Below are 22,518 nucleotides of genomic sequence, written 5' to 3' on the forward strand. Positions count from 1 at the left end.
GCCCCTTTGCCTCCAGAGATGGGGCTGATGCAGCGATTGGTTGCCAGTGATTAGTGGGGACCTTGCAGATAAAGGAGCATGGGCGATACTAGTGAGTACGGTTAGCAGGGCTGGATGCTGCTCTGAGAAGTTCATCATGATTGATTATTGGCTTCATTGAAATCCTGGAGGTGATTTCTTTACACTAGGATAGGGCCAGTTTTCTAGGTCAGGCATGCTGAGAGAGCTGCAGTCAGAGCTATCATTTGGTTTGCAAGGCTTCATGTGCCAGCTTGGTGCTCTGCAGCTTGGGTTTGTTTACTTATTTATTATTTCAGTTTGTGTCCCTCCCCCCTTCGTCAAGTGCTGATGTCAGGGCAGGTCACAGAATAAAGTAAGGATATCCATTAATTTCACAAAACAGTAAAATCGCATAAAACAGGGAAAGCATCAAATGAAAGCATCATGCAGCAATGCAGAAAGCAACCCCTTTACAGCTGGAAAATTGATTCAATCCCCAACAAAGGCTTGAGTGAACATATACTTTTTTACCTGGTTCTGAAAAATAAGCAACAATGATGCCAATCACACTACAAGGGGAAGGGAATTTCACTGCTGAAGTGCTACCATCTCACCTGACAAAACACCCTTTCCCCTCTATCTGTAATGGCATGAGGACTTAACATGGGGATAAAGGTAACAGTAGTGGTGGTGGTAGTAGTAGTAGTAGTAATAATAATAATAATAATAATTGTATACCACCCTTCATTTGTAGATCTCAGGGTGGTTCACAAAATAAAAATACAATATAAAAAACACACCAATATAAAAACAATATAAAAACAAACCAAGAATCCCCCCCACAGCATATTTAAAAGGGCATCAGATGTTAATCAGCCCAAGGCCTGGTTGAAGAGGAACCTTTTCACCTGGCACCTAAAAGTGTATAATGAAGGAGCCAGCTGAAGCTCCCTGGGGAGAACATTTGACAAATGGGGAGCCACTGCGGAAAAGGAGCATTCTTTTTTTTTTTTTAACAAAACAGCATTTATTAAACCAGGGATGAGAACCAAAGCATTTGCAAAATTAATTTCCAGTAGAATACTCACATAAACTTTTATGTGTACGTTGGGGGGGGGGTTGACTGCTAGACCAATTTGTACACCAAACAAAACACAGAACAGGAAACATGAATATTCTTTGTTGTTTGTGGACTTCCAGTTATCTTCACAATTAATCTTTTGAAAATTGTCCCCAAATGTTGTAGCTAGAAATGAACAGTTTTGGGCTAAAATTTTGCATAGTACCGGTCACGGTTTTGGAAATCTCTATGTGCATATTTTGCATCTGATCTGCTGTGAGGCACTCTGTCAAACGGCTCGTGATCATTGAAACACGATTCAAAGACTTCATCCACAGCTTTCTCGTCCATCTCTTTGCTGATGTTCCGAACAGCCAAGATGGAGCAAACAGCTCTCTTTTACGCAGGTCTGCTGATGCTGCTTCAATCCAAATTTAAACCGGGTTATTTCATTTAGGAGGGAGCAATCACCACTAAGATTAACAGCTTGAATCTCCAAGCAAGCTAAATGCCTGATATTATTGAACCAGTCCACATGTGCACGGCAGTGGTCAAAAGCATGGAGAAGCTCATGTGCAACCACTCTGTTCATATGAGACTGGTGATGAATATTGTTTTGGCACAGAACAATCTGTGATGTTGAAGAATCGAATCCTCCACTGGCACATCCATTACACTCTTCACATGAGAAGTGTTGATCTTTGAAAACAGTGCAGCCAGTATTCTTCATAGCATCAAGTAGCAGTTTAGCATATGCTTTCCAGGGCAATCTGCAGCATCAGCTGGCACCTGTGGTTCCTGGTGAAGATGGCCTTATAGAGCATGGACTGCTGCTGTTTCCCGCCTCCGTGGCTCCTCTCGGGAAACAGGTCATACCCGAAGTCATCGTCCCACTCTCCGCTGGAGCCGCGGCTCCCCTGATCCTGTGGCTGCTCCGGAGGAGGCATCTCAGAGTAGCCTCCTTCAGCCATTCAAGCACGTCAGCATGGCTTGGGAGGCCTCGCCAGCCACCGTAGGTCACTCACCGTAGTGATCAAAAGGATCATTCTTGTGCTGCCGCCCTCAACCTCTTGTGGAGGAGGCCCACAAAGAAGGGTTTCAATTGGGTATGGAAAGGTTCATATGAAGAGAGGCAATCCTTCAGGTATTGTGGTCCTGAGCCATGTTAGCATCACTCCCAGTGCGCTAGGGTGCATTGGCTCTTCTTTTGACTTTCGTGCATTTAGTGCAGATGTTTGAAGAGAGTTTCTGTGTATGTTTGGTTGAGCACACCCAGAAACCTTCTTTAGACCCCACACTCAACATTGTCACTATAGGCTCAGGTGGTCCTGTTGATGGGGTCTGTGTCCACACCTGCCCAATGACATTATGACTGGGTGTATACCAATATTGCAATCTCCACTAACTTCTTCATTCACTTAAGGCAGGACTTTATGCTTTAATCTGTTTTATGATCTGTATTATTATTTTTTATATGTGAATTATGTAGCTGCTTGGGTATGCTCTGAATGCAGACTCTGAAATAACAGTACAGAAGTACGAAAGGCTTTTGTGAATAACCTCTTCAGAAATACCTAGTGTTTACTTGAGTTCATCTGAACACAGCCATAATAGCGTATGAACTGTTTACATCTATTGGGAGGTCTGAATATAATGTTGGCGTAGACTGGAGAAACGTGAGTGACAGATCACTTGTAACATAGCGCTTACCATGGTTTGGAACTATGAAAGGGCTTGAGGAAATTGGGCAGGTAATAGTCTAGTACTGTACATGAGTTCCCTTTGGCAAGGTAGATAGAGCCATGAAGAGGAGATAAATTGACAGAGATTTTAGAACATCAGAATCTGAGGGCAATCAACTGGAAGACTCATTAGCTAAGGTGGATTGATGGGAGCAAGAATCTTATATTGAGAATATATGATTGGAGGTCAGCTTTTAGCCAATTCTTATCACCTGGTTGAGGAGCATATTTTATGAGAGCTCAATTTATTCTTGTGTGGGGTAAAGTCTTTGTGCTGTGTGCTGCTTGAGACTATGATCTGTGGCTAATCATGACAATCTGAATTTGAAGATCTTAATGCTGACTGTTTTTCCTCCACCTTTCTCGCAGGACTGCCCGCAGATCCTTCCATCTACCCAGATATATATCCCTGTGGGTGTGGTGAAGCCCATCACTTTGACTGCCAAAAACCTGCCACAGCCACAGTCTGGACAGCGCAATTACGAGTGCATCTTCCATATCCCTGGCACATCCCAGCGTGTTACTGCCCTGCGCTTTAACAGCACCAGCATCCAGTGCCAAAACACTTCGGTGAGTCTTTGGAATATAGTTATCTTTTGAGAAGGCTGCTTTGGGGAAACGCAGCAGAAATTCCCTGTTTGCCTCTTATGCATGTTTGGCCTCAACTGTGCATGTATCTGAGAGGAGATCACATGTTACCCTTGCTTGGGTGCAATCCCAGAGTTGCTTTCCCAAGCAGATCCAGTACCGGCAGCTACAGGAGCCAGTGCTCAGCTGCATTGGCTCCTGCAGCTGCCGGTACTGGATCTGCTTGGGTGCAATCCCAGAGTTGCTTTCCAGTAACGGGAAAAGCAACTCTGGGATTGCACCCAAGCAGATCCAGTAGCTTGTTTGCCAGTACCTGCTTGCTTGTCTTTCTGCTCGACTTGGGATAGGAGCATGTTTTTACCTTGGATTGCTTACAACCCTCTCTGCACAAAAGGTGTCCATTCTGGGTCTTCCCCTCCCATCACACAGCTCCTTTGGTGAAACAGCACCCCAGTCATTCCCGTTGTTTCGTGCTGCTTCCTTGCTTTATTGGAATGTACCTAGTGTGTTTTCATGGCGCTCCTGTGGCCTTGGAAGCAGTCCTGATCCTCTTTCTGCCGTTGTGTTTATCCGCTTTCCTTTTTTCCTGTTTCTCTTTCTCTTCAGCTGTGTGAAATTGTTCTGTGCAGGATCAACATCCCCTCCTTCCTCCGCTGCTCTGCCAAAGCTACCCAAGGGGACTCTGCTATGTTTTATGAGCATTTCCAAAGAAATTTGCTTATGAAAGCCAGAGCAAGCTGCCTAGGCCTGAGCCAGCTTTGCTTGTGTCCCAGAGGAACTCCCATCCTTCTCTCTACTCTCCCACACTTGGGCTGATCCAACTTTGCAAACAGAATTTAGTCAATTCTGATTTATATCTGGCATTGTACACCTTCCCACATCCTCAAACACTTTCCCAGATTGTATTTCTCTCTCCCCCCCACCCCACCCCCAATTTCTGCTCCTCTGCTCATTCTGTTTTGCTTAATTCAGTCGATGCCACCCATCCCCTCACGAGCTGGTGCAATCCCTAGCCTGGATTCTCCGTAACAATAGTGGATCTGTTTCCGCAGCTAGTCAATCTATAGTAGCTTGACAATCAGAATCTGTTTTAAAATGTTTCTGTCTACTACTTACAGAGCTCTGGCTATGTAATTCTGCCTTGCAACCATAGCCTTTCCAAAGGTCAGGAGTGGCTGGTGGAATGAGGCATTGCTGCAAAGTTTCCTTTCCCAGATTGGTGTCTCTGCACCTCACCGGGACAGTGTGGAGCTGGGGTGGATGTGTGGTAGCACCGGTGAATGTGCAGTATTGGCTCCAGTGGCTCCCTCTAACCTTGCCACCACTCTGGTGCTGCACCGTCACGTAAACTGCAATCCTGGTGTCAGGAGGTTGGCTCCATGGCACTACCTGGCTGCTCCTGCCAGATGTACTTCCCCACTGATAACCTCTTCCACTTTATCATAGCCACTGTGTTGAGAGGGGAGAGTTTGTTTCTCATTGCAGTCAACCCAGATCAGTGATCTTACCTGATAAACCTTAAGAAGTTCCACATGCCTTACATTAATGGATGAATTATTTGCACGGCACTCTTAACATTAAAGACTAGCGGGTCTAAAGTCTTAATAGTTCTTTCATCTGCAGAGGCATGCCGTTCCTTGGCTGACCCGCTGGGCTGTCTTCCAACCTCCACTCATTTGCATAAGAGTAGCCCCTCCTCCTCCAGCTTCCAGTTTAATCCTTTTAAACATTTCTTTTCTATCACTTGCACTGTGAAAGCTCATTTGCAGCCTGGTGTGAGCAGCATTCCATAAACTTCTGCCCTTAAGCAACATGAATGACATTGCAGAGTTATGGAAGAGCTAATGTTTGCTTGAAAAGGGCCTTTCCTCCCTCCCATTCGTGCCAAGGATTCTCTTGGCGTAAACCAAGGTTGAGAGATCTTGGAGAGCACCATTTCCCTCTTATGCTCTGGCAACAACCCTTTGCAAGTTTTGGGTGGGGGAGAGGAGAACTCTAGCAGGAGGATTCTTTAGAAATACTAGTTCATATTTAGTTCCACATTATCTGATGTTGCCTCTGATGGGGAAACAGTGCAATTTGGAACAGTGGAGACTCAATGGTTCAGTAGACGGTAGAATCCAAAATGTTGTCTGGCTTTTTAAAAATGTAATTATGTATCCAGGAAGCTCAGGCAAAGCAGTAGGAAACAGAAGGACAAGAAAAATCAAATGGTGAAATGAATGAATGCTAAACTAGAAGTAGGGGGGGCAGGGAATGAACAAATAATATTTCGGCTGGGAAAGAAAACACAGAACAAAAAAGGGGGAACACTGAAGTTATACTTTACAGAAAGGAGGATAATTTTTTTTTAAAAAAAATATCTAGCCTGTCATCTAGTGAATTCCAGGGTGCCATACAATATTTTTTTAAATGCCTGAGTAAATAAAAATGTTTTAACCTGACAATGCAAAGGTTGTAGCATCAGCACCAGTAGAGCTTCCTTGCAGAGAGCACCAACACTGTCCCTTGAAACCTACACAATGTACTCAACCAACTAATGATTACTTGTAGAAGGGGGTCTTGTTTGAAGATCTTCATGTACAAGGATGCTAGGATGGGTAGACATGCTGCTTCAGGTATTTGGGTCCCAAATTGTTTATAGCTTTGGAAGTCAGCACCAGCACCTTGAGTTGGTCATGGAAGCAAATAGGAAGCCAATGCAATGCTTTGCTTTAATCGGCTAGTAAGTTTTGGAGTCAATAGCTTTGGATTGGAAGTTATACCCCCAAATGAAGGAGCATTCACACATCAGTAGAAACCAGGGAAGAAGTACTAGTGCCCCAAAATATTGTTCTCTCCTCCCTGCCACCCTTGCACCTGTTGAATTGCACTCTTAGATCCCCCAAATGATCATGCATCACTCTTGATTCTTCTTTCTGCACTTATATAGGCAACATATGAACTAGGCCTGAGGAAACTCACACAGTCTGTCTTTGGAAAGCTTAAGCTAAGGCAAAAGAAAGTTTAAAAACCACAGGACTAAGCTGGGGTACGCTAATAGCCCTGTCTTAAATTGCTGGAATCAGAATGAAGGAAACATCCATGATGGATGAAATGGAGGATGCAAGAGAGAGAACAGTCCTCCCTCACCTTTGCTTGTAAGGGCAGACTGCCCCTTGCCCAATGACAATGAGTCTGTAGAGGCTGGTTGATCATCCTTCTTTGCAACACAGCTTTTGCCACTCCCAATTGCCAGCTTGGAGAGGATTCTTCAGAGGTCAACTGAGCAGCCATTTGCACAGCAGGAGACCAGTTACACAAAATACCTTCTTGGCCATCTGAGTGCTGTTACTGAAACATATACGCAGCCTAATCGCATCTAGCTTGCAGTACTTGAAATGGTCTTGATTAGGGGGTGGGAGAATCTGCTCCCAGGCAGTGTAAATGCTTCAGAGGAGCCATTTTCATCTGCTTCAGGAGAAAGCAAATGGGAAGGAAGGGGATTTCTGGCCTATTTCAAGAGTAGGAGACAGCTGCTAGTATATCTTGTTTCACATCAGCTGCACTTCACCACTGGAAACTCAAGCATGAGTCTTGGAATTGTCTCACAAATATTTATTTTATTTTGTGTGCATGTGCGCACACCTGCATTCATGCTGTCCTTTAGTTAATATACTATTGGGATGGTTAACAACCAGTAAAAACAATTACAGTAACAAAACAGTATATCTTAACAACCTGATTAAAACAGTGGAGACAATTAAAAAATGCAAGCATTACAGAGGAAGGGGGGAAGTCGTACCACTGCATCATGCGGCTGTTTTATTTGACTCCTAGGTGTGGCAGTATTAAATTTCTTGGGGTTTCTTTGGTCAGAAAAAACAAGTACACAGTTAAAAGGTACCATTTTATATTGAATTCACAAGTCACATTACAACTTTTCAGCACCCCTCATTTTGGGAATTTGAAAGTTGCAAAATTCAGCATGTCCTGCTGCCCCACAGTCGTCAGCCTTCTTGACTTTGCTCAACTTGCTAGTATTAGAATGATAATGATAATGTGATATATTCCTTACAGGGATTGGGCTTTATGCACATATAGTGGATGGAAATTTATCACTTGAGAATTTATTCTCCACTGATACCTACTGTAGTCTATCTTGTCCACTTTGCAGCTTTGTACTGTTGCCTCCTTTCTCTCTCTTCTCTCTCTCTCTCTCTTACTCTGCTGCCACCTTCTTTCCCTCTTTTATTAGAATTTTTTAAAGAACACTTTTAATATTTTGAAAACAGAGAGAGAGAGAAAGAAAGAAAATACTCTAACCTGTAGCTAATCCTATATCCCCCCCCTGCACTATTCAAGATCCTGGCTTTTAGCTAGATAAGATTACAAGTAAACCTGTATGTCTTTCTTCATCTCTTCCTTATATTAGCCCATTTCCATCATGCTTTTGAAATTAAGATTCCAAAGCTGAATCCTGTTGGTACTGAGTATCCTCCTTCTCATTATATTTACCAGGACGTGAGCACTCAGGGTCAGGGTCTCCCTCTCCAAATCTCTTCTTTAAACCCTCCCATTTCACTTTAGCACACAATTGAGCTTAGTTCTCTCTAAGGAGATTTGGGATGCTGTGTACTGAAGGACACTGTTTAACAATAAACGCTATGGTTGAACAGCAGCAGAAGCGCTGGCTTAATGGGTCTTGAAGGTTGTATCTGAAATGCAGCCTGTGGGAGAGGAATCCTGTATCTATAGCAACACAAAACCTGAATGAAGGGAGGGTGTATTCTCATCTATAAGCGGGAGATTGGATCAGGATTAGAAGGCCAGGAGGTAACTTGAATTCTGTCAATGCCATAACTATTCGATTGACAAAAAGATGCCAAAGAAAGCAGTGCCTTGGAGCATTACCAGAATAGTTCCGTACTTCCATCCAGTGGCTTACTGTAGATTTTGCTTAAAGCGCATCATTATAGCTATTGAACCATTATATAAGAAACAGTGGAGTCACCCCTAGTCTCCTTATTATGTATATGATAGCAGCATAGAGGTGCCTCCATAGAAAAATTGGCCTAGAGGTCCTTGCTGTGTGGACAGACAGAAAGCAATTCTGAGCCATATTGTTAACAATGGAAGCAGCCAAAGAGAGGTCTTAAAGAAAAAATGCAGCTTTTGCAATGCAAATTGGTGTCTGCATTGGAATTAGAATCCAAATCAAGGGGGGAAGAATCCAAGAAAAGTTAGGGCACTGAAGGCAATTCACACTGCCTGTGATTGTGTGCAGTTTTCCCAAGGCAAAATATAATCAGATTAAATGCATGTTTTAAATAACACTGATGTCTAAAACACACATTGCTAAAAGATTGGTGGTTGCCTAATGCTAATGTTTCTGCTAACCTGTAGAGTTTGTGGAGTATGGGAACTGACCTCAAGACCTGCAGAAATGGAAGGGACTTGAGAATGCTATTAATCACTCAAGTTCCATGAATTTCAATAATATTTGGGACTATACCCCATGTGTCTCAACTTTCAGCAGAGGATCCTACCAGTACAGCTGCACTGCCTGCAACATTCAGTTTTTGTTTGTGTGTCTATTTAATTTACAGGGACCCAGATTTAGCTTCTAAATTATCAAAATCTCTCTATGTATGCAGAATGCAATACCAATATATTTTTGTAACATTTTTTCAGCTGCTTAACATATTAATGTTCCCCATATCAAAGTCCTTTTTTTCATCTTTATTTTCTTTCCAGTTTGGGTACTGGAAATTGTAGATTTCAATGACATCAATATCTGAACTCCATTTTTACACTCAGTTACCATTCTAGAACTCTCTTTCTAATTCAAGAATCTGTTCACACCTAGAAGGGACACAAGTGTTCTTAACATTTAAAGGCAACTAGCCAGGCAGTTTTAAAAGCTTCATGTTCACACTTTTCCAAATTTTTCTCTATTCTCTTGCTCCCCCCCCACACTCCATCTGGTTTCATTGTATTGCTTCACACTTTTCAAAGTTGGTTAACTTTGCAAGGTGACATGAAACTTAGAAAACAGCTTTTTGTCCATACCCTATGTTTCTACTTTATGGTAACAAAAGCGGGACAGATTTTTATCAGGCGCGTCTTTGTGTATGCTTGCGAATGTAGTGCGTGCTGCAGCCCTTTGAGTCAAGACTATATAGTTATAGAAGTCTTGGATGGAATTCTCTGCCACAATATGTGGGGAAAACTAGCTAGCTTAGATGACTATTAAAAAAAGCATTTGTCTACTGACTATTAGACATCTTAGACATCTTTCTCTAAACTTGATGCCCTCCAGATGTTTTGTACTATAGCAGACACCATCCCTGGGCACTGGCCATGCTGACTAGTTGGAGTTCTCCAACATCTGCCATGTACCAAGCTGAGGATGACTGTTCTAGGGCTTTAAAGCTCCAAACCCAGCACAGTGCAGACTGGCAACCTGTTCAACTAGTACAAAATCAGTGTTACATGCTCCAACTGCCCTACCCTCATCAACATGTGGGTTAAAGTTTCCCAGCTGTATTCAGTTTAACCTGTATGTCACTAGTGCGTGGATCACCAGAGTAACATCCTCAGCTAACAAGTCAGTCCTAGCAGTGCCTCTAGCTGTGCTTCCATAGACAGAACCCTATGAAGACCCTCAAGATGTGAATTTCGTCCTTTAGGGGAAGTGCAATCCTGTCCTAGTTGTAAGCCTCCCCCCAGATTTACCAGTTTCCTCACCCACAGCACCTCCATCTTGTCTAGATTAAGCTTCAAGGTTCTTCTCATTCATCCCCAAGCCACCTCTTGAGCAGCGGCTGATGAGTTTCACAACCTACTGGGACAAGCAGTTGGAAGTGAGACGCAGAGCAGCGTGCCACATGCATATTGGTGGCCCCTCACCTCAGGCTTCCAAGTGATCTCTTGCAGAAGTTTTGTGTAGTTTTTTTAAAAACAACAACAACAACATGGCAGACAGAATGGAACCTCGTAAGCCAAAGGCCGTTTGGCTGGAACAGAGGTCCTCCAGCATCATCTTCTGGGTTGACTCTTCAGGAAGTTCTCCTGTAACACTGTGCCCCCAACCCTGAAAATATCACTTAGAGGAATTCCGGTGCTGCCCCAAGCATTCTGGTATCAATATTTCCTTGCTGTGTGAGTGTGATCCCCGTCCCCTTGTCAACCAGTGCTTCCATTGTGACTGAGATCCCTTAAACTGCAGTTTCATTTCTACTGTAAACATCTGTTGAACAGTGCCCAGACATCTCCATGATAAATGGTACCTACTCTCCTGGCTCCATTTTGTGACATTCTAAAACTAGATTGATTGATTGTTTCATTGATGTAGAGGTTAAGAATTCTGCTATTGTGGCAAATACAGGGAGTGGGGTGACGACAACATCAGCAAGGCCAAATTATCATTCTGCAGCAGCCCTCTTACCTCACAGCAAGGCTACCGGTTACCCCCACCCCCACTCACCTTCATTACAGGGATGGGATAAAACACTTACACTGATCTGAGTGGGTATAGCCTTGGAGGGAAAGTTGCTGTTTGCCAGAAATGTATTTATTTATTTTTATTTTATATCCCTCCTTTATCCCAGAGCAGGACCCAGTGCAGTTCACAGCATGTATTAAAACAATTTAATTAAATGACTATGCCTATACCTATTGAAAGTAGCTCTATTAAAAGCAACACTAAAAAACTATTAAATAGCAGAACGACAAAAGAGAAAAAGAAAATGTACACCACTGCTCTCTGAAGACCTGTTTGTGGCCAAAGGCCTGTCTGGACAAAAGATATATTTGCCTGTCTGGCGAAAGGAAGGTGGAGAGACAGCTAGGCTGGGCTGGTGTCACTATCAGGGAGTAGCCACTGAGAAGGCCCCCTCTCGTGACCTCACCAAATGTGTCTGTGGAGGTGGAGGAACCCATAGAAAAGCCTTCCCAGAGGATCTCAAAGCCCCCGTAGGATCTTTCTTCTTCTTTTAATATGCCTAAGTTATTTTGTTTTGCTGGAGGAACTGGTGGCATGCTGAGTCAGAGGGATGTGCTTGGGCTCTCTTGTCCTTTTAGTGTTTCACAAGGTATAAGAGCAAGGCACCCAAGAGATTATGACATACATTTTTTATTTATGCATTTAAAAATGCAAACTGCACCTTTTAACCTATAAACAAGCAAGGTTCTCAAGGGTGGTTACAACCATTAAAACACAATAAAGGTAATTTTAAAACATACTAAAATATACTGCGTAGCTAAAAAAACACACATCCTAGAACTTCCATTCTTCACAGCAGCCAAGCATTTTACATCCCAAAGGCCTATGAATATAAAATAATATATATTAAATATACAAGTATAAATTAAACATCCAATAAATATTCAATTAAAAACTTTGCTTCTGTTCATTTTGGACCTGAGTCTAAGGGATCTCATTATGGCTGCATAAATACCCGAGGCTCTAAATATGCTGAACTTGGGAGATGTATAGTTTTAGAATTAGGCAAATTTATAAGGGAGGGAGGCTGAGTTACAGGCGGTGATGGAGAAACATAAATGCTAGGCAGGGAGAGAGCAGATGTAAAATCAAAGCAGATGTCAAGCCCTGGTGTGTGTGTGTGTGTGTGTGCACGTGTACACACACACACACACACACACACACACACACACACACTGGTATTTTACTGGGCCTTGAGTACATTTACAGGGCCCCATAAATCATATACACAAGGCCCTTTTATGAGCACTGCACACCTACAGTGTGTGTGTGTGTGTGTGTGTGTGTATTAGCATTAGCCAGGCACAGAGAGGGAAATAGCACTGGATCTTACAAATCCAGAAACGTTGGTGGAGGGGAGAGCCTCTCTCTCTCTCCAAGCAGCACCGACATTTATCTTTCCTGCAGCAGTGTTTAAAGTGAAAAGGGAGTATCAGGAGAGTTTGATAGGATCCAATTAAATTCTAGCAGATAAAATAATGATGAATTGCAGTTGAGCCCCGGCGAGACATGATGCGCATTACTGCCCTCCCTATAGTGCTGGGAAGGCATTGAGGTCATCAACTATAGAAAAATAGGACACAGTTGCAACTGTACTATTCGTGCAGAAAACAGCCTAGGGAAATGAAGTTGGAAGCTGATTGTGTGAGTATATACGTTCAAGGTGGATGTTCCCACTGTAACATGCTTGTTTATGAGTCTATGAGATTAGTGGACAGGCCGTATTCCTTGTTGAGAGCCTTTCTCTTTAGCCATTGCATACACTCTGGATATGGGACTGACAAAAAATAAACAAAAATATTAGATACATAAGATTCTTACTGTGATGGGGAGAGCATTTTTACAGTTTTGTACTTCTCTGAATGAATGAAATAAAAGTTCAGAATAGGTCCACTAAGCAAGCGTTGATAAAATTATCCATTGAATTGCTGAGATTGCTTACCTTTTTCAAATCCCTCCTTGGTGCAGTTGGGTGCGTGTTTAACCTAAACTAGTCTTGCTAGAGTTCCCCCTATTAGAATAAATAAGGAAAATACATTGAAGGGACTATTGTTAGTCAGGAATAGCATGCATTACTTAAGAGTGTGAGAATCGGGAATGAGTAAAAACATTTCATTTCTTTTATCTTTGGGGTGGACTGAAACTTTCTCTAGCCTGTTTCCAAAACCATCCATCTGAGTGTTTTGTTTCAAGTGTTTTTGATACTTTGGTGGAACATGGTAAAGAGAAAACTCATCAGAAAACAATCTGGAAAACTCCAAATAAAGTATCCTGGGGGGACATAGGCAAATCCCTTCATATGAGTTTAAACCTGGACTGATTTGGAGCCTTGTGGAGACAACACTGTAAAAGTGTAGCATTTTTCAAGGAATTTGCTGTTTGAACATGAGGTGTTTATTCCATATTACAGACATTTGGAGGGTGGGATGCCTAGTAGATCTTGGGCATCTTAGCTTTCACATTGAAGAAACAAGGCCTAGCCTGCCTAATAATAAAGAAGATGCTGAAAATGTGTATGCCATGAGCATCTTATTTTTCCTCCCCCTGTCATGTTCCTCTGTAGTGGATCTTTTGCACTGGATTCTGATGCTCTTCCTCCTTTCCTTCCTCGCCTGTGTTTCCATATCTATACTATGTCTCTGGGTGTCCTTCTGCATCCATCTGTTTGCTTGCTTATCATGCTGTGTGCCCATCTGTGTAAGTTTCTGTCCACCTGCATATGTGTGTTCCTCTGATTTTTAAAGACAGATCAGTTGTTTTGAATATTTGGTGTAGACTTTGGAAACAAGGAGCATTTGTGGTAGACTTGCAACAGGTGATGGATTTCTCAGTCAAGAACGGAGACAAAATTATATCAAAGGATGGAAGCAGGCAGGCAGCTAGTATCCACTTTGGCCCACTCATAATTAAGGACAGCCAGGATAGGCTAAGAAGTTGGTAGGGACATTAAATAATGTTTATGATGTGCCTGAGTCCTTGGGTTCATTGAATTTTGATGCCACATAAAGTCCTTTCTGCTGCTAAGTGAAATTGTCAGAGTGCCACCCATGTTTTGTCAGCCTCTTACTGTGTATAGCCACATGGGAAGTCTGCATGACTACATGGTTTAGGCATGTTATAGCCTCTGTGTAGATTGCTGCTTGTGGAGATACTTTTATGCTCTACTGTTGAGATATGGAAGACAAAATTTGGACCTTGATGAAGGGTGGGGTGGGGAGACAGAGCTGCATAAGGCAGCTCAGTTTTTATGGACTCTCTCATCCTGTATTGGATCCTGCCTTCTGACTAGTGTGAGCCAATGCCATGTTTCACAGGGAAGAAGAGTTTTGACACGCATCGGGGTGTGAAGAATGCTAGACATTCCCAGGGCGGGAGCAGAGAAAGCTGGGCCATCTCAGGTATAAAGCGTTGCTTGGGATCTCCTATCTTTCTTTCAGACACCCTAACCTTTATCCGAGAGAGCTGAATAACTGATAAGAACCACATGCTAGCTTCACTCAGAGAAAATAGAGGGGCAGGAGACAGACTTTTCTACACAAAGGTTTCCAAACAGACCAGGCTGTGAAGCCATTGCTGAAAGTTGGCTTGTGAACCCTGGCTTGTTTGGAAGCCATTGACCATAGTTTCCTGGCTTGCATGAAACAGGAAATGAAGGTTAGCTGCAGCTTCCTGGCTTGTTTCCGCACAGGGGTGAAAGGACAACCAATGCAGGGTCCAGAAGGGGTGCGTTCAGGTTCATGGAACTCATGCATATCCTTACTTGCTAAACCAGGATCTGATTGTCCAAAGATGGCCATTGATTAATCTTACTGTATTATATTAATATGTTGCCAGCTTTCTGGAGCTTGCTTTTAAATTTTGTAAACCACCATAAAATCTTGAATGAAGATCGGAGGGACCAGAGTTCAGTGGTAGAGAAGCTGTTTTGTACACAGAAGGACCCACGTTTAGTTTCTGGCATCTCCAGTTAATATAGGACCATTTAATCCATTTAGTCCAGTTTGATCTACTCTTACTAGCAGCAGCTCTCCAAAGCCTCAAGCAGCGATCTTCCACGTAATCTGCTAGTAAATCAGAGATGCCAAGGGACTGAATCTTCTCTCATTTGCATGTAACATATATGCTTTACGTGCCCCAAATTTGGTCCTGCCCCAAATTTACCTGACCATTGCATACTTCTGGCCATTTCAGCAATTTAATGAAGAGAAAAACAATGCCAAGAAAGTTATTTGAGATATCCGCCCCCCCCCGTTTAATTAATTTTAGCAGATGAAAATAAGACAAGCCACTACTATATGATTACCCAGCCTTCTTCAGGCCGCTTCTTGGAAACCCATTTTATATAAAATAATTGCACTGAAGGTGGCTTGTCCTGCTTTTACAGCTGATTCTTTCAGTTGAGGCAAAATGGCCTGTTGTGAGCACACAGAGCAGAAATCCATGCACATCTCAGTGTTCGTTGTGACAAAGGCCTGTGTTTGGACCACTCACTTTGCATATATTGTTATTGTTATTGCAACTCCCTCGTGTGTAAAATGAGGATTATAAAATAGATTTGCTTCTCACATTCTCCAATGAAGGCTGCGAGAGGGCAGGTGGGAGTGTTGATTAGTTACTGTGTAAATTTCTGTGGTGCGTAATTGTGGAGTGTTGTAATCTAAATATATGTATTACGGAAAGTAAAAACAAATCCTTTTTGAGCTTTCAAGGCATGCACAGGATCCATCTGGGTATCTGTCAACAACAAATAAATGCAGCTTAAATGAAAATAATTGGAGTGCGGCCAAGTCTTGAGGTCAGGGATCTGTAGCAATCACGACTGGCAAATCAGCAAGACAAGTGCAGGAGCTTTTGTTGTAGGAGAATGGCACAGAGCGTCAAACTCAGGCTAGCGTGGTTAAATGCACTTCTTCCTGGTGCTTTCCAAAGATGCACTCATCTATGAATACAATACCTCTCTACCCCCACCCCGCCCCCTTAAGGCACTTGCCACCAGATGCAATTTATGAGTGTTTGGATTATTCATATCTTCCAATTGATTCCCTTTCGATCCTGATTTTGATAATCTGCTTAGTAAATTCTTCAAGAAGAAACAGGGCAGAAGACTGACACTTGGGTTGGACCGCCAAGCAGGGAAGCTTGATAGTGTATATGTACCAATGGTTCAACTATTAGGTCTGAAGTAACAAGTAGTACTATTAACTTGAGAAAAACCAGCATTAGTCATTTTCACTCAGATGTGTAGATATTTATTCTCATTAGTTAATGGTGATTTATTGACAGCCATTTCCACTAGAAATGATGAAAGGATTTGTTTGTGGGGATGGTCGTATATGTATTGGGGTGACTGTCCCCCAAAGTCAAGAAAATTGGGTAGCCAACATGGTGCCGTCCAGTTGTTTGTGAACTACAATTCCCATCATCCCTAACCGCTGGCCTTAATTGTTGGGGCTAATGGGAATTGTCATTGAACATTTGGAGAACACCTCAATGGCTTCTACTTCTGTTATGTCCTGCTATTCCAGAGATGTTATTTTGTCTATGTATAGTGTAGCACGGCAGAAATTTGAAAGGCCAATCCAGGTAGCACTTTGTCATAACTATTAACTCAACTGATAAAATATCTTTAGAAATGTGTATTTATAAACATTCAGATGGAGAGAAAATAAGAGCATTGGCATCATGCTACTACTAAGACAACAAATCAGCAAGCATTATTACTATTTTTATAGCCAGCCTTACCTCATTGTATGTTTATTTGGAAATAAGCTGCTTTGATTTTGGTGAGAGTAACTTGCAAATAAATGCATCAGACCCTTGTTATACAGTATATTGTAGAACATTTACAATCTAGGTTAAGTAAAGGAAACAAGTGACACAAACACACACATACCTTTCAGTCTCAATACATATTAGCATGAGGATTCTTATCTGCGTCAACAATTATGGCCACAGTACTATGGAGTATATACTTTGCATATACTTTGAATAAAGGGTGAGATTTTCTGTATGTGCCTTTAAGAGGGTTAAAAATATCAAATGGCATAGAAAATAAAAACAAAGTAGAAGCACGAGTAAGTGTTTGGCTTTGTCTGTGTAACTCGAGCATGTGGTGTCAGACTCCTGGCCAAAGCTCGAGCTTGTTGGCTGCTTTCTGCTCTGTCTCCTCCAAAACACCCACCTTCCCTGGCTTCCCCTCTGGCTCTTGGGATGCATGTCGGGCTCCCTTCCTATACACAGTGTTAGGAAATCCAGGAATAGTTCAGGCTGTTGTTGGCAAGACCCAAAATCTGGCTTGTTCTTCCTCCGGTTGAGTCATGGAGAGACTGGCAACTGTGAAGGCAGACAGATTCCTAGTTCTTTCCCGCCCCCCAGATGTGCCGCTCTGTCCTTCTTTCTGTCCATGGAAGAATTGAAAGAGACAAGTTAATCTCTTTTAGCATGTTCTTTAATGTGCACAAACATGGTGGGTGTGTTTTAAGCAAGCCACTCGTCTTCTTTGCAATGATTAGGGCTTAGTTCTCCAAAACAGCAGATGACAGGGTAGAACCTATGGTATATCAAGACAGCAGGTAAAGGCTCATATTACTGACTCCCCTTCCACACTGCACACAGAAAATGAGAGGTCAGGATTCCACCCTAGCTCTAGTTTTCTGTGCATAAGCTATCTTGGGATTCTTCTCCAGTACATTCTACAGGATGTAACTGAGCTTCCTCTTTCTACCCCTGCAATGGCTTGCTTTAATGGTGTTGTTTACAAGGCAGAAGTAGAACGCTATCAGGAAATGTTTCCAGAGTTCTAGATAAGTGGGACTCTTGAATTAGTTGTAGCAATATTGTGCTATCTCGGTTCTGATGTTCCACAGTCTTTGGCAGAACAATGAGAGTGAGATCTGGATTTTGAAGATTGTTGTGGGTTCAACTCTCTCCCACAACCCACTCTCTTGCCAGATAATGATGGCAAGGAAAGAAAAGTGTAGTGCTGCTTATTTCAGAGGGCAAATAGTGATGATGATGATGTTGATGAATTAAATTACAATAAAACAATCACAGCAATTAAACATTAATGTGAAGCAGCAGCAGAGGAGATAAAATATTAATATTGTTAAAGATAGAACAAAGTTGTTTTATTCATTTATGTTGCTTTTAATACAGTCTTTTGTTTTTGCAAGCTTCCTTGAACTATATGAGGAAAAGTGGGGTATAAGCATTTCAGATATATATATATATATATATATATATATATATATATATATATAGAGCATGAACTGGATCAGTTACCTAACAGTCTTTGGGATCATTTATGTGGGAATCAGTATTGTGCACAGTGGTTGTGGGAGACTTTTGTCTTGATAAATTATTGGCTCATAGTGTGAAGTTTCATTTTGACTCAGTCAAAACCTGTGCAACATGTTGTTTCCAATCTCCCACAAACCTCGCTTACTAAGGAAGTCAGGCCTGCATTTCCTGAAGCAGAAATGCACCTCTCTCCTACATGTGAGTTTCTTTTGTCAGTGCAGGCACCTGGAGGGTTAAATAATCTCTCCCCGCTTCCCCCTACTCCACACCCAAATCAGAAGTAACTCATTTCCAAAAGGAGCCAGGGCAGAGAAATGCAAATAAGTGTTTCGGACAGCTGCAGGCTGTATGCCTTCCTGAGATGCCAGTGCCCCAAATGAGACATGTCAGAGTACAAATTGAAAATGCCAATTTCACTTACTCTGCCACGCTGCTCGTCACAGCTAAATCCTTCTCTGCCGCCCCTCCCCCCACACTTCCCACTTACCGAATGATGGGTGCTTCTCCTTAATGTAAATCTCCCTGACTTCTTGGGTTATTTCTGCAGTGGGTCTCTTCAGCCAATCTTAGTGGGACACAGCTACAAAGGAATGGGAGGGGGAAATGTACACAGAAACTCTTCCCTCATCCATATTATCTGAATGTCAGTTATCTTCTAGTGATCCATATTTAACTCCTGTACTGCATAAAGGCCTTATTGATGTGAGCTTACAGTAGCTGTACCCCCATTTATCTGAACTTCTGGTTGTTTCGGCGCTGCCCAGCCCATTTGTATAAATTCTTTTTCTGGAATTTGTGTGAAGTTGCTTGGAATGTACTGGGTATATGTTTATCTAGGTACAGATGTAAATATAAACAGTGACTAACAGATTACTTTTTTAGAACGGAACATTTCGCCTTCTGCCTTCCTCAGTTGCCCAGCTGTGAATTCAAGTCCACTGGGCCAGAATTTTTTCCCTTGTTTCCAGTGTTCTTGGATCGGGTGGCATTGCCATTGCAATAATGGATAAATCAGTGAGGGGGTGTGGCTATCTGAATGGAAGTGTTTTCCAATTGGTTGCTGCATTCCCCCCCCCCAAAGATTGGCTGTGTGAAATCCTAAAGCATTTGTGTGCATCAGTTGCTGTTTTTAAGATGGAAAATAAGAGAGGAGGGACTCCAGGTGTTTGAAATAATGTTCATTCCAGGCCCAATGTGTTTCGGAACAAATCCATCCTTGGGGGCACATTTTTAGCAGTGTTTTGCAGTAGTAAGAGTCCTCATGCATTTGGTGAAAATTGCTTATAAAACTGTGCCCCTGAGCAAAGCTTTCTTCCCAAACATGTCAGTCCTGAAATAAATCATATTTCAAACTCCTGGAGAGTCTCCTAAACGTATATGTGTACATACACAAACATGTAATTTTCTTCTAGAGGTGCTTCCCCAGTTTAACGGCTGGTTTCCTTCAGTTATCATTTCACCTATGTACTGAACATTCACAGTCAATGATGTAAATTAAATTGCTGGACCTGGCAGTGAACTTTTTGTTTGATATACTAAGTCATAGTATATCATGGTAATAGCCAGTCGTGGTGCTCATGAAGTAACTGTCTCCAGGAGATAAAACACAGGTAATGCTGGGTTGTATCCAATGTTAGGCATACTCAGATCTAACCCTTAAAATGAACAAGCATGACTAGCTTAGGTCTACAAATTTCTATGGGTCAATCTTACTAGAGCTTAGCTGGATACATCCTAGTACATTTGAATCCTTCCACGATCCAGAGCAAACTTGTCTGAAGTGCAGTTTGATGCTTTGAAAACCATCTCTCTATGTACATGCACACAATTCAAGGAGCTGGGGAAGGAAGGGCTCAGTTTGTTTAGAACATTAAATGAACAGTGGACTTTTGCATAGATCTTGAAATAACATTGATGGCTTGTGCAAAAGCATCATTTTGAAGGAGGCACTCCCTTGTGTGATCAGAAATTTTGCTCAGTTGTGTCATCAGTCCATTTTTTTCAATGCTAAAGTTACATTTTTAAAAAATTCAAAAATAATAATTACCTTTTTAAAATGTAAAGTGCTCTTTTATCCATATTACTGTGAGCATTCTAGGTTGAATTTTGTTTTTATAGTTGTTTTGAAATGTTTTTGTAAGTCAAAACTTAGGGAAATGACAAATACATATAAATCACCATCATCTGCCTTGGGAGTTTTTATTGAAGGATGGTATAAAAGCGTATTAAAGAAATTAGTTCCTGAATGGGAACTTTGGCTGATATGCTTATTTTCTCCTTCAAAATTATTGTGCAGGATAGACTGTCATGTTAGGGCAGCTGAATTTTACTGATTAGACCATACTTATATACAGTGAATGTCTTACTATATACAGTATTGCCTATGTTGCACTCTTTGAAATTGAAGGAGCATGATGTAAACATATAATCTGTAAAGTAGTTATGCCCTACTGTTTGTAATGGGATTATTTTGCGATTGGTTGTCCTCTGAGAAACACCCTGGTCTTTTCTCAGGAGCTCGGCCTTTCTCTGGTGGGTTTCTTACGCTAGTTCTGTACTTTCACCTGAGCGCTTTACACTGTAAAGCATTCAATCAAAAATGCAAAACCAGAGTCCCTTCTGTTTCTTTGTGCTTATCACTGAATTAAGCACAAAATAGGCTTTGAAGGAAGCTGAGGCGTGGAAACTCCTACCTTCTTTGAGTGGCAGGAGGATGTGGAGAAAGGGTGCCTGGGGGTACGGATATGCGGGGAGGGGAGGGAACCATACGCACTGCCTTCATCTTTCACTTCTCTGTGTCCTCATCAAGGCAGACTCAGTGCCATGGGCTGAGGGTAGGTGGGTGGGGTGGAGTGGGGGGGGGAGGATCCAAGGCCCAGGGAGAGCTGTTTCTCCAGTGTCCATAGCTCCCTAACAAACTCCAGCAAGCCATGAATCTTTCATTTAATCTCTCCTGACACGCCTGTCATTTTCTCCGGAGAGAAGCGGAGAATCTCTCGCCGAAGGAGGTCATTAGCTGTCAGGGAAGGTTCCGACTGCCTTCCTGTCTCTGTATCGATTAAGCCTCCACATGCGCGCAGGCACTGTGGAGGGAATATTGATGGGGCTGCCAGAAGTTTGGCTTGGGCTAGAGATTGGGTGTATCTTTTCCCTGGGTGGGAGGGACAAGGGCTCGTGGGGCTGCTTGATGAAGATATAACCCCAAATTTGTCTGCCTCTACAACCCTGCCCTCACAGAGCTATTGTCCGCCTTAGGCTCTTGCTTTTTCGTTTTCTGTGTGGGAGCTTTATTTCCCTATACCCTAGGAAAGGCAGAATCTAATATTGCCAGCTCTGGAGAGCAGAGAGTGATGACTCCAGCTGCTGCTTAGTTTGAGATATCACTGTCACTCAGTTTGTACAGTTCACCAGAAAATCCTCCTCCTTTCATTGGAGGAGCAGGTTCAACATGAACACTGAATGTTAATCAGAATCAAATGATTAGCATGTTTAGTTTTTATTATATATCACCATAGTGACAATATTGTACAAGGGCTGTACACTATTGGAGGGGCTCTGAAAGCCACTTAGTCCACAGTGAGTGTATGCCAGCAGTGCTTTTTTTTTTTTGAAGTACAAATTCTTCACCCAGGTAACCTAATTCCTGTGCCAAGAGAAGCTGGAGTCTGTAATTCAAATAAATTATGCACATGACGTGACTTCAAATAGATTTGCTTATTTCCCACCAGTGATTCTGTTTCTGCTAGCTATAGGAGAGGCAGAGAGCTATATGGAAGCATATCCAAACTCTTGCAATATTGTCTGTGCAAGTAAGAAGATTTGCAGGGGGAGGTTCTTGAGGTGCATTGGAGTCCAGATTCCAATTCCTTTCCCTCAGAAAAGGCCTTCCATTTGGCAGAATTCTAGGAAGCAGCTGGGAACTGGAAATACAGTGGTACCTCGGGTTACATACGCTTCAGGTTACATACGCTTCAGGTTACAAACTCCGCTAACCCAGAAATAGTGCTTCAGGTTAAGAACTTTGCTTCAGGATAAGAACAGAAATCGGGTTCCTGTGGCGCAGTGGCAGCAGGAGGCCCCATTAGCTAAAGTGGTGCTTCAGGTTAAGAACAGTTTCAGGTTAAGAACAGACCTCTGGAATGAATTAAGTACTTCACCCGAGGTACCACTGTATAAGTGCTGCTTTTGGAGAGGGGGAGGCCCCTGGATATTGGAGACTTTGCATTTGACCAGAGTGTCTTGCTTGGGACGTGTCATCATCCCTGGCAACCACAGATCCAGATGGGTACACTTAGAACGAGTCAGAAGAATGCAAAGCCCCCCTGTGGTCTGTGGTCTGATTC

General features: G+C 42.4%; 1 protein-coding gene and 1 pseudogene across 4 annotated transcripts in view; one reads left to right on the forward strand and one right to left on the reverse strand.

Annotated features, from left to right (window-relative positions):
* Positions 1–22,518, forward strand: part of PLXNA1 (plexin A1) — a 296,620-nt gene that overhangs the window by 198,912 nt on the left and 75,190 nt on the right. For all 4 annotated transcript variants that reach the window (XM_053378005.1, XM_053378003.1, XM_053378006.1 and 1 more), the window contains exon 10: positions 3,172–3,372. In XM_053378005.1, the coding sequence (XP_053233980.1) occupies positions 3,172–3,372 (201 nt within the window). The remainder of the gene's footprint in view (positions 1–3,171; positions 3,373–22,518) is intronic.
* Positions 1,008–2,046, reverse strand: LOC128408378 (mitochondrial inner membrane protease ATP23 homolog; annotated as a pseudogene).

This window comes from Podarcis raffonei, chromosome 2 (assembly GCF_027172205.1).
Source record: "Podarcis raffonei isolate rPodRaf1 chromosome 2, rPodRaf1.pri, whole genome shotgun sequence".
NCBI classification, from domain to species: Eukaryota; Metazoa; Chordata; class Lepidosauria; order Squamata; family Lacertidae; genus Podarcis; species Podarcis raffonei.